Genomic DNA, 13,164 nt, shown 5'->3' with positions numbered 1-13,164 from the left:
TCTATGTATATTAAAGCATTTTTTTTATTAGGTTGCATTGTAGAATTGCACATATACAGATATAATAAATTCTAGATAAATGATGATATAAATTGAACTGATACTCTTTTAGTAATTAACTGTTATACTCATGTTAATCTCATATGAGATTTTGTTTTAACATTATATTTAAAATCTATATAAGATAAGATAAAATTATAATGAAATATTTAATATTAAAAAATAAAAATGAGTATAAATAATAAGTAAAAGTGATCAATGATATAAAAAATTGCATAAGCATAAATAAGTATAGTCAACGTGCAACACGTCATAAACGTCATAAAAAGGTTAGTGTAATAAAAAACATAAAAACTGATTTTTACATGTTTTAACTTGTTTTTCATTACAACTTTTCACTATTAAACAACAGAAATAGAAATGGTAAGTACATATGATGCTATCCATATATTGTCCCAAGTGCCTCTGCAAACTAGACTTGGAGAACATAGTTAGTTAAATTTGTACATCTTTTTTTATCAAAGTTGACTTAAGATTAGGAGGCTACTTCAATCTCAGTTAAAACAACAGCTTCATCAATCTGAAGATCCTGTTTAAAACCAAAACCCGATGGAGGCCTATCTACAGAAAGTGCACCTTCTAATACCTTAACAACTTCCCCGATGGAAGGTCGTAGAAATGGTTGATTCTGCATACACCATAAAGCTATCCTCACTACTCTTGCTACTCCTTCGGAGTCCATCCTATCATCCAAGTCTAGTTTCTGATTTACCTTATCAGCAAAATGTTGCAGATTTTCGCTCAAAATGTCTCTCTTGCATGTCACAATTTGTAACAGCATCTCCCCAAACATGTACATATCTTTCTCCGATGGTGACTCTGAGGAGGAAGCTGTCTCCTTTTGGAGTAAGCTTCTAAGTCCAAAATCAGTAAGCTTAGGGATCAACTTGTCATCAAGCAAGACATTTTCGAGCTTCAAGTTCCCATGAGCTACGCTTATATGACACTCCAAGTGCAAATAAGCAAGGGCTCGTGCAATTCCAAGAGCTATATCAATCCTCTGTTTCCAGTTCTCATTATCCTGGCCTTGCTTCATGTTGAAGAGCCATTTATCCAGGGAGCCATTGTCGATATATTCATACAGTAAAAATCTGTGATTTGGCTCAAAACAGAAGCCCTTCAATGGAACAAGATTCCGGTGGTGCATTCCACCCAAGTTAGAAATTACCACTCGGAAATCCTTCTCATTTGCACTTGAATCATTTAGCTTCTTAGCAATAACTAGCCTTTTGTTGGGAAGTACACCCTTATAAACAGTGGGGCCCAGTTGATCAGCAAAATTGGCAGTTAGCTCTTTTATCTCCTCGAAGGATAATCTGACAAGAACACTGTAATGAGCATTCATTTGGGCATCCTTGCTAAAGGGAATTCTCGTTTGAGCCTTAATTTTCCCTTTGTGGTACATAAACCAAAACACAAACATCTCAATGGTCAGAAAACCTGACACTGTTACCAGAACTGTCAAAGCAACAGCTATTATAAATTTCTTGTTGTTGTCTTCACGATAATTTAACGTAGGAAGTGTTTTTGGGTTAACATCACCAGGATTAGACCGTTGAGCTGAAACAGCCTGAGGGACCATACATCGTTTTAAGAATGAAGTGGCAGGAATCGAAGGGTTCATGTACCCACTAATAAAGCTGGTTCGCTTGATCGTACAAATACCCGAACCATCATTCTTTGAAGTTGCTGCAGTGCAGGTAATGTCATTAGAACAGTATTCTTTGCAATTTTCCTCATTTAGCAGCATATTAACATCTTGAGGTGGGTAAAGACCATATAGAACCGACTGCTTCAGAATCATTATGCTTGTATTCATAGCACAGTTGCTCAAATCGACCATCTTCTTGCAACCAAAACTACCTGAATCCACTGTGGCAAGGGCATTTCCCCAATTTAATGAATCTTCATAAAGACAATCACATACAGGTCTTGTGGAATTAAATCTACATACGCTATACAAACCACAAGAACCAAACACATCGCATTGGTTCCCAACTGCTTGCCATGTTATTTTCCATTCATGGTGCAAATAGTCCCACGAATATATTCTCAAGTTCCCATCAGAATCCATACTAAGATGCCTCAAAGAAACAGAAGGGTCTTTGAAATCATTACTTGACACAGACCAAACAGTTTTGTTTCTAGCATCTATAAGCCCCAAGAAACCATCGCCATCAAATCTTGCTTCCTTAATAATATTATCAGAAAAGCTCAAACGAGTTCTCCAATATGTCACATTGTCCTCCCAAACAAGGGCAAGCTCTCCAGAGCTACGAATCACAAAATTATAGTAACTAGAAGTTGATTTTGTTGAAAGAGGTATTAACGTTTGAGGAAAATGCAGAGACTGGCCTGGAAGGAGTGTGCTTGTTGGACTACTAAAACTTTCCCAAAGCACATCATCTCCAATACCCATAAGAACTAAGTTGCCATTATGCAAAAGAGAAGCCTTTTTAATACCTAAACCAAAAGTATTACTACTCCAAACAATTAAACCACTAGGGTTTTCAAACAAAATCAGTCTCCCATCCATTGAAAGCCTAATAGTAGAGTTTCTAGAGACTCTAAGACCACCACCAACAGCCCATACAGGCAAGTTTGTAGTTTTATCTCTCAAATTATACCTAATACCCACAAGAAATCCATCAAAATCACCATTTTGAGGGAAATACTGGAAAAACCCAAATGCAAAGACCCCATTTTGAGAAACCCAAGTTCTACTTGTATCAAATCCAGAAATTTCAAAACCAAGAGGCACTGATTCCATAGCAAGCTCGTCGCAAAATCCACAAGAAACAAGAAGACACATAAACCAAATACAGCTAAATGGCATACCTTGAATAAGGATGATGGGTAATTCAAAATCATTCTCCCTATGCCAAGCCACACACATTTCAGCAGCAGAAATAGCTTTACCCACCCTCAAACTGTAAAAGCACTGCAGTGAGATATTCAGGTGGATTAGATACTCATAATGGACCTGCAGCTTTTTATGGTTTCCATGTATAATTTTGTTATTATCACTAGTTTAGTAACACATATATACATTTTTCAAAAAAAAAAAAAAAAAAGTAACATACATATACATATATATATATTACTATCATATTTTTTAACTTTTTTTTTTGTTTTTTTGGTTATTAGGTACGTTATGCCTTTAGATTAGGAGTTAGCTTTTATTATTATTATTAAATTAGGATATTTAAAAATATATTTACAGTAAAATCTCTATAAATTAATAATGTTGGACCATTAAATTTTATTAATTTAGAGAAATATTAAGTTAAGTGATAAATTAATAGTTTATCAATTTATAGATTCAGTGAATATTAATTTCATTATATAAAAAATTATTATATATATCACTAATATACTGTATGCTATTTTATGAATTAATTTAAAAAGAAATTCATTATACATTCATATATAATTAGTACTTAATAATAATGCTTTTAAACATTATCATTGAAACCATCAAGTGAAAGGAAGCACTCATATCTGCAACAAATCATCACAATTTTTTATTGCAGTTCGAGAGGCCGACAAAATTATTGACAAAATTTTGTAAAATTTATTTAGAAACTCACAACGAATATAATACATTTCATTTATTATTGATAAAATTATTCTTCGTTATAAATTCAATTATTTTTATTTTTTTTTCCTTTTTATTTATTTTCTTTGAAAAATTTCAAACTATACTAATGTTATTTCTTTTTATTTCTTTTTATGTTAGTTTATATCTTACTTTTTTTTTATTTTTTAAGTCTGGCGATAACTTTAATTATTATTACCATAAAAGTTAAAAAATGAGTATCATTATTATTTTCAAATGCAATTAAAAACAATAGTAACATTCTTAATATTTTTTTGTTTTCAAATTAATTATTTAAATCAACAAAACTTTTTACATCAATTAAACATAATTATTATAATGACTGTTACTGCTTGTGTAATTAATTAATTAACATGAAATATTAGTGTACTTATTTATATGAAATTTATTGTTTATATTTTAATAAAAAAGACAACTTATTATATTATACATAATAAATATAATTGGTATTTGTTATTTATTTTTGTTAAATTATTATATCAAGGGTGTTATAAGAAATAAAGATAAATGAATTTTCATTTAATAATTTATTTCGAACATAATTTTATGAAATTCAATTGAATTTTTTATTTTAAATTATAGCATACCAAATATGATAAATTTATTTACAAATGAATTCTATAATCAAAATTCATTTGTTCCAAACGACAGTAAATAAGCATACATCTAAATTATATTCTATAATTATTGTGATCTATATTTTTCAAAAGAATTAAAATGAAATTAATATTTAGAACTAAAATGAAATAATTCAAATTTTGTGGTCTAATATGATCCTCTTCTGTCTTCCTAATTGGTAAGTCATTAATGAAAAAATAATTAAGAATATAATGAAATCTTTTGAATGAAATAAAATATCTAGTATGTTGAATTTGGTTCACTAATATACACCTGAATATTAATTTTTTAAATTCATATAATAGTGTGTAAAGCATAATTTTCCAAAACAATTTTCAAAAATTAGAATAAGAATTAAAAAGAAATAGTAGACTATATATACCTTAAATTGTGAAAGGTATACAATATAATTTAAAATTAGAAAGAGAATATAAAATTAAAAGAAAATGAGATGATGAGAAATTTAGAATAATAAATAAATAACTGAAAAATGGTTTATTTGAAGTTTGATTATTTAGTAATAAAACTTGATAAATTGTGAAAGATATATAATATAATTTAAAATTTAGAAAGAGAACATGAAATTAAAAGAAAAGGAGATGGTGAGAGATTTAGAATAATAAGATTATTTGTAGTTTGATTATTTAATAATAAAATTGGTAAATTTGTGAAAGGTATATAATATAATTTAAAATCAAAAAGAGAATATGAATTTTAAAGTTGGGAGCAATATATAATTTGCTCAAAAATTAACTTTTTATATAATTTATCCTTGAAATTGCATCAAAATAATAAAATGTCAATTTTTCAAAAAAAGAATTTATATCTGATATAAATCAAACATAATTAAAAAATAATTAAATATTTGATCTAAATTAATCATAACTAATAAAATAATTAAACAAAAAAAAAGATATTTTCTAACCAAATATTTCAATACAATCAAATTTTAATTCTATCAATTGAATATTGTAAATTGAATATAGCTAAATCAAATTTTATTAAAATAGGTGCAATTTCTAAAACCAAATTAAAAAATCCAACTTTTTATAACAAAACTACAAAACTACAGTCTTTCTTGTATAAAGTAAAATTGTCAAATTTTTATTTATTTAACTTATTAATTTTATCAAAACTTTATCAAATTTTAAAATTAATCTTTTTAGGAATATATACATACTTCGATTGTTTATTATTATTTTTTTTTTTCGATTCTTCAGTTTCTTGTTCCTTTACAATATCCACATTTTCTTTTTTTGATTTTTCAGTTTTTTGTTTTTTTTCTTGCTGTTCCTGTGGGCAATCCTCATGAAGTAAAGCATCCGAGCATCCGATCATCCGATGGATTTGATGAAAATTTGTAACTGTTCTTAAAACCTGTATCATCATGAAATCGCAACCGTTCATCAACAATAGCCCATAAGAATTCTTACCGATATCTGGATATGGACTAAAACTTCTCAAAGTATTATAAGCCTTCTGATCTTGATATTGATAATGATCAATATTATCATTGCTGCTGCAGCAAATATTTGATAGGCTTTGATAATTTGGACTTTCATTATTAATTATCATTTATCAATGCGGTTTTACTTTCCTTGAGTTAGCTTAACCATGATTACACAATAATATTATTTTAATTCAAATTTTAGCTTCATTTTAAAATTAAGGTGCTAATATATCTATGTTTCAAAATAGGGGTGTCCGAAATATAAAAATATTAGAGTGATTTTGCAATAATTTATACAGTTGAAGGTATTTTTATAGGTTTATCCATCAACATTTGGTTCAAATATGCTTTCTTATTATTGTATTTTCTTTTGTTTTTGTTCTAATATTTGACTCAAGTAATTTTTTTCATTCTTTATTTAATTTTTTTAACATTTTTTTACTATTTTTATGAAATTACTATTTCAAATGTACTGTAGAAAATAAAAACAAATGATTTTTGAATAGTAATTTTGTTCCGTACATAACTGCATAGAATTAAATTGAATATATATTTATAAGTGGTCATATCAAATATACGGAAAAATGAATTTCATATTTTAAATTTAATTATAAAAATGAATTCTAACAAAGAAATATATACTATTATATTTGACTGAAACGGTCAAACCAGAAAAATATTCTGTGTCCCTCACCAGTCTCAACAATTTAGAGCCTCAAATTCAACAAGTGATCCAAACTTACATATTTCTGTCACCTCAATTAAGCATTTCCAGCCTCAAGTTTTTCCTTCCTTTTATCCCTCTGGTTTGAGCACTGATGAAAGTAACCATGGAAACTATTACAAGTTCCTCCGTTCCATCATTTCACATCTCAACTTCATCAACTCAAACCAAATTTGCAAAACCCAAGTTCTTGAATTTTCAGTTTAATACATTACCGGCTTCATCTTTTTCAAGAATTCATTATAACCCATCAAAATCCAAGCTTTTCACTACCGTATCATCGCCATCTTTTGTTTCAACAGAGTCCATTGAACCACCTGAACCAGAGCTTGAAACTGACACCCATGAAGATAAGTTTGATTGGTATTCACAGTGGTATCCAATTATGCCAGTTTGTGATTTGGATAAAAGAGTCCCACATGCAAAGAAGGTGTTGGGTATTGACGTGGTGGTTTGGTGGGATAGGAATGAGAATGCATGGAAGGTATTCGATGATAGTTGTCCTCATAGATTGGCTCCATTATCTGAAGGAAGAATTGATCAATGGGGAAGATTGCAGTGTGTTTATCATGGTTGGTGTTTTAATGGCTCCGGTGATTGCAAATTCATTCCTCAAGCGCCACCAGATGGTCCTCCTGTAGGAAGTTCTAACCTTTTCCGCTTCTATTTTTGACTTTGCTTAATGTTAATTTTGCAGTTGATTGTGTTTAATGCAAGTGCATCAACTACATATTTCACCTTTGCTATCAAATAGTGCATCAGTCAATTAAGATCAAACGTTATTATTGCTTTCCAGGTAATTATTAGTGCATCTGATATGCATAAAAACAGTACACCCCGCACTTAAATTCACACTTGCACTTCACAATAATGCCAAACGGGCACTAAGTGCTCAGTCTTTTTCATTGCTAATTTGCTAAAAGATCTATCTTGGGTCAAAGATCCTCGTCCACATGTTCTTCTTAGTTCTTAGTGAATTAATAAATGCCATAGTCAAGTACTTGATGTTTGAGGGGTATCAAATGTTGTGATTTTGCGTGAAGAACTACCCTATAAATGTAGATTTCTCGAAAATTCCAACAAATGATAGATTGATGACAACTTCGTACATTTCTTGAAAGAAAGGCTTGAATGATTGGTGGTTAAATTTTGCATCCATGGAAGGTGGTTAAACATTGGTGCTTTTTCTCTGAGATGAAAAAAAAAAAAACATGCATAAAAGAGTGCTAAACCACTAGATATCTTGGTATGATTGTTTATGGTAGAGCTTTTCTTGTATTCTCCTTCTTGCAGCAGTCACATATTTTTATTATTTTGTCATATATATTCCCCTAACATATTGAAGTTCCATATCAAATGAGATTACGTTTGTCCTTTCTATCCAATAATGCAGGTACATGCATCTAAGAGAGCATGCGTAGCAGTTTACCCTAGTACATTGCATCACGATATTGTGTGGTTTTGGCCTAACACTGATCCTCAATACAAAGATGTTATTATGAAGAAAAAGCCTCCCTCAATCCCAGAATTAGAAGATCCATCATTTACTAAGTTGATGGGAAATAGAGATATTCCATATGGGTTGGTTTTCTCATTTTTAGCTCAAACTTTGTAATCTATGTTCCTTATCCTATTCGTACCAGATAAAGTTTGTCCATTTTGTTATTTCTCCAAAGATTATAGGGCATACATAACATTGAAAAGAATTAGCTTGCATTGTTAGAGTTACTTGATCTGATTTCTCTTTTAAACTGGGAATATTTGTCCCGGAGAAGTATTAGTACAAACTGGTTCTGTCATGAGTTTTGACATAAATCTTTTACGGAAAGTTGAGAGAATGCAAAACTGCATCTGTGGAAGGTGAAATAAAATTATTTTTCCTGTTTGATGTCCATGCCTCGTATATATTTGCATTTTCAGGTACGATGTTTTGGTTGAAAATCTTATGGATCCTGCTCATGTTCCCTACGCACATTATGGAATAATGCGAATGCGAAAGAACAAAGGTGGATAAGAAATTACAGATAAACATTAATTTAGTTACATTCTTATTGTAGAGTTTATATAACTCAATTCAAACTAAAATTCCTCTTCAGAGAAGGTTGACAGAGAAGGAGGCAGACCATTGGATTTGGGCGTCAAGAAACTAGACATGAGTGGTTTTGCTGGAAAGATGGACTTCGGCAGTTGTAAATTTATAGCTCCTTGTATATTTTATGCTTATACTGATCCTAAGGTGGATCAAGGTAATGGAGCTGTATCTTCACCTGAAACCAAAAAGGTAACATTGTGTTGGTGTACATCATTAAAGTAAAAATGATAATCTTACATTTCATTGGAAAATGGAGGACACATATGGATTACAAGTGGTCACACTTTAATTGAGCAAGCAGAGTACTCAGTGTTCCTTTTAAAAACTTTTGGCTAACAAGACTATATAATATTATAGTTAATGCATGTCTGACTGTCTGTTATGATATGATACAGATGTTCATATTATGCTTGTGAGGTATAATTGAACTTCTTGTTTTATTTTTACTTAAATGTTCTTAACCTTTGTGTACACAGAATTTCTTGGTGCAGCAATCAGCAATGCAGCGAAGAATGGCTTTAATTTTTATTTGCATCCCAGTTAGTCCTGGCAATAGCAGATTGATATGGGTCTTTCCAAGAAACTTTGGAGTTTGGATTGATAAGATAGTTCCGCGGTGGTTATTTCACGTGGGACAAAACCTTATTTTGGATTCAGATTTATATCTTCTTCACGTAGAGGTGATTATGATCTTCCTTTTTTTTTTTTTTTATGATTTTCTCACTCGTCTACTGATTTGATTGATCCTATTAAAAATCATACTAGGAGGATATATGATGTGAAAAAACATATAGTGTAAAAAAACTTATTCATAGATTTAATTTACTAGAGAGTCTAAATAAAATATAATGCTTAGAATGCAAAATGTTTTACTAATAAGGTAGTCTTGCATTTAAGATCAACAGAACCTGAACAATGAATATAAAGAATGCCTTCACAGCACAACTATAAGATATTCTATTATCTAGTTTCCATTCTGTGTTTAATTATTCATCACAAGGTGACATTTTTTATTCTTATGTATATTTTTTTTGGGGTTAATTTGGCTCCAACTGTGGTTCAATTTTACAAACAAATAGATCTCAAGGCAATTCCAGTAATACTGGGCCAAAAAATCATTGGTAAATTTGTGACGCATTTTTTTGCTGTGAAGAGTTGCCATTTGTCTTGGCTGCGAATACATCCCTTATATTCGTATTTAACTATTTTAGTTTGAGAACAACTCCTCTGAAACCAAGATATTACAGCTTTGGTATACAATGTTCTGTAGTTCAAACAGTATGAAGTGACTCTAGAATTCTATTTGCAGGAGCGCAAAATAATGGATGTTGGCCCTACCAATTGGCAAAAGGCATGTTTTGTGCCGACCAAATCGGATGCCCTTATTGTTGGTTTCAGAAGATGGTTGAACAAGCATGCTGGTGGTCAAGTTGATTGGAAAGGCAAATACGCTGGAGCTCTTCCTCCAACTCCTCCTAGAGAACAACTCTTGGACAGGTAACAACCAACACAACATTAACTACATTTGAGAATCCATATTCAGTTTCATAAACTCATCTCTTTGTAAATTTGGTAATCCATTTTTCAGATACTGGTCCCATGTCGTAAACTGTCGAAGTTGCAGTGCTGCATATAAAGGTCTAAATGCTCTTGAGGTCATTCTGCAAGTAATTTCCCTAGTTTCAATTGGTATTGTTGCTGCAGCCAAACAAAATGCACTATCTGCAGTTGCTAGAACTACACTGGTAAGTATGGCAGTAGTGTTCTTTGCAGCTTCAAGATGGTTGGCTCACTTCATCTATAAAAACTTCCATTACCATGACTATAACCATGCCTTTCGCTGAGATATATTCACTTATGCCCATGTGGTATAAATGAATTTGATTCAATTACATCGAATCCAAATGTCTTCATGTTTCACATATATGAAAATGTTTATTTTATCTACGAATATTATGGAATTCAATATAAATAAGCGAAACTTTTATCATCTGTAACGGAATATATATACACTTCAAATTCATTTATACCAAACAAGGGACTATTAGTTAGATATTAGAAAGTAATCTGTCATGAAAATGTAATTGCGACACTTTGCTGTATATCTATATATAAAGCTCAGATTCATTTATACCAAGTAAAGTTTATTTGTTAGACGTTAGAAAGTAATCTGTATTGAAAGTGTAATTATGACACTTTTCTATGTGCATCTAAAGCTCAAGATTAGTGATCAAAATTGTAAATATAGCCAAGAAAATTTTAGTTTCAGGCCTAATTGAGTTTGCCACCAGAGAATATTCAATTTTTTTGCAGCATCATCCAAAAATATTTTTTGGGATGTTTTGTGCACTGCTCGGTCTTTTTATTCCCTGGAATATCGTGTGCTCATTTTGAGAAAATGTTAACTTACAAATTAGATTAAGGTATCAACTCTTAAACAAGATTGTTTGAAGGAAACTAAGTACTAATTACTGATAATAATAAATCCTACAGTAACATAAAATAAAAGATTGAAACCATTCTATCAATTACTAGAAACTCGTGATAGGAATTGAAATTTAAAACTGCATTTGAAATGGTATTTGTGTAATAGGACAATTTCATCTGAGTTTATTAGCAGATGACAAGTCATTCTAATTTAGTACCGTTCAAATGAAACTTGGTACCCTTCAAATCATTAAGGCTGGTTTGGTTCAAATTGATCTATTTTCGGGGAAGTTGATTTCTAGAGAAGTAGAGTTTCAGGGAATTTACTTCCCAGAAAGTAGAGTGCGATTGTGTTTGGTTGATATATTGAATTCTAAGGAAGTAAAACTGTATTAATGAAATGTGAGATTATATATGATAAAAGTATCCTATAATATATAATAATTGAAATATTTCATTGAAAAAAATTTAATAACCGAAAATATTTCATTGAAAAAAAATTTAATAAAACACTTTTTATATGATCTACTAGCTTGTAATCAATATAACTTTTTAATTACATAAATGTTATTATAATTTTATTTATTTGATTAATGATATAATTACAAACAAAATAAGAATAATAATTCTCTAAAAAAGCTTAATAAGGAAAGGGCATGGTTCAATTAGAAGTACAATGGATAAAGTAAAAATAAGCGCATGTGCAGTGGAAGCTAAAAGGGTAAAATTGAGAATGTGAAGTTTTGAGCTTAAGGAAGTCCACTTCCCATGGCTGAGCAGGGGATTTACTTCCCGGCTAGAGAAGTTGTATTTTTAAGTTCTCGGAAATTGCACGGTTTGTGCCAACCAAACATACTCAAAATCTGTATTTTATGAGAACTTTAACTTCCTCCCTTCACTTACTCCTAACCAAACGAGGCCTAAATATAAACACAGAGAAGAGGGGAGAGAGCAGTGGAAAAGTGTAAAAAGAGAGAAATTTTGGCTATTCTTGTAGATAATTTCTGTTTTGTATACTGATAATAGATTTTGTAATTTAAATATGTATAGGAAAAGTTTACAGCTGTGTGCAGAAAGTTCCTCTGCTATTTTCTCTGTTTGTTTCAATGGAAGCATTTTAATTTTTTGATCTCTGCAACTCTCTTTACAAACCTTTAATGTGATGCGATAGTGATTCATGCATTGATGGTTGTATTTCACCCTCTCTCTCTTACGCAATTTTCATCTTTGGTCATTCTCTTTCACAAATTTATTTTTTCATTCAAAAATTATAGTCTCTACTTTTCCTTTATTGGTTTGGAGTCCTGTTGAAAATTTTATTTTTTTAGTGGTTGTAAATTTTATAAAGAGAGGTGGCAGTGGTTCTTTCGTTAGTGCTAAGAGACAAATGATCGTTCGATGTGTAGAAACTTTTAATATAAATAAGGTCACGTATCATCTACCGCGTCTTTTCGATCGCTGAAATTTCATTTTATTTTAGCTTAACGGATCTTCTTATTTACAAATAGTAATTCAGGAATTAATTTGACTATTAACCGCTTATCGAATTTAATCAAAATTTATAATTAATCGACTTTAATCGAAATAGAAATTATCGAAATTATTAATCACTATTTAATTAAATTAAAATTTGAATTAATTTTAATTTTTAATTTTATTATTTATCTAATCAATTAATAGAAATTTGCTCAATTAATAGAATTGGCTGAATTGGTACCCGAATGCTGACCAGTAGATTTCTCGGTGTGTCCAATTATGCCAGCGTCAGCATGTGATCGATAGTACAATTGATCACTTGACTTGGTGATTTGCTTTGATAATACAAATCAAAGAGGCAAGTGATTTTATTATTTGTGTTTTTGTGCTGTAAAATCATCTGTCAGGTAGAAATCTGCATTTGAATCAAAATAATATTTCAACATTAATTCTTTGGACAAAATAAGTAAAATGCCAACTTTGTGAGTGATGATTATGATCTCAGAAAGTCCAAAGCAATCAAACCATGTGCTGGAATTCATATTCAAAATCTGCTGAAACATGGCAAATTTTACTCAGGGATGAAGCTGGAATTTGGAGGGGACAAATTTTGATATTTTTCTATAAAAATAAAATGATTTCTATTGTGTTTTTCACAAAAAAAAAAAAAAAAAAAGATTTATAGTGTGAAATAAACA

General features: G+C 30.4%; 2 protein-coding genes across 2 annotated transcripts; one reads left to right on the top strand and one right to left on the bottom strand.

Annotated features, from left to right (window-relative positions):
* Positions 1-319: 319 nt before the first annotated feature.
* Positions 320-3,060, bottom strand: LOC105630028 (G-type lectin S-receptor-like serine/threonine-protein kinase SD3-1). The gene has a single exon (XM_012211706.4). It carries the CDS (start codon positions 2,954-2,956, stop codon positions 536-538), a length of 2,421 nt encoding a protein of 806 aa, XP_012067096.1. The 5' UTR covers positions 2,957-3,060; the 3' UTR covers positions 320-535.
* Positions 3,061-6,417: 3,357 nt separating this feature from the next.
* LOC105630026 (protochlorophyllide-dependent translocon component 52, chloroplastic) lies at positions 6,418-10,705 on the top strand. The gene is made up of 7 exons (XM_012211704.3): positions 6,418-7,108; positions 7,865-8,052; positions 8,392-8,477; positions 8,568-8,752; positions 9,040-9,243; positions 9,873-10,060; positions 10,152-10,705. Exons 1-7 carry the CDS (start codon positions 6,566-6,568, stop codon positions 10,405-10,407), a joined length of 1,650 nt encoding a protein of 549 aa, XP_012067094.1. The 5' UTR covers positions 6,418-6,565; the 3' UTR covers positions 10,408-10,705.
* Positions 10,706-13,164: the final 2,459 nt, after the last annotated feature.

Source organism: Jatropha curcas, chromosome 7 (genome assembly GCF_041381405.1).
Source record: "Jatropha curcas cultivar XTBG-Jc1 chromosome 7, XTBG_Jcur_1.0, whole genome shotgun sequence".
Lineage (NCBI taxonomy): Eukaryota > Viridiplantae > Streptophyta > Magnoliopsida > Malpighiales > Euphorbiaceae > Jatropha > Jatropha curcas.
Note: the sequence above shows the minus strand (reverse complement) of the source record. Positions and strands in the feature narration are given on the sequence as shown.

Coding starts and splice junctions, on each gene's coding strand:
- LOC105630028 (XM_012211706.4), bottom strand. CDS start 2,956: ATGTGTGTGGCTTGGCATAGGGAGAATGATTTTGAATTACCCATCATC.
- LOC105630026 (XM_012211704.3), top strand. CDS start 6,566: ATGAAAGTAACCATGGAAACTATTACAAGTTCCTCCGTTCCATCATTT. Junction 8,053..8,391: donor AATAGAGATATTCCATATGG/GTTGGTTTTCTC, acceptor TTGCATTTTCAG/GTACGATGTTTTGGTTGAAA. Junction 8,478..8,567: donor GCGAATGCGAAAGAACAAAG/GTGGATAAGAAA, acceptor ATTCCTCTTCAG/AGAAGGTTGACAGAGAAGGA.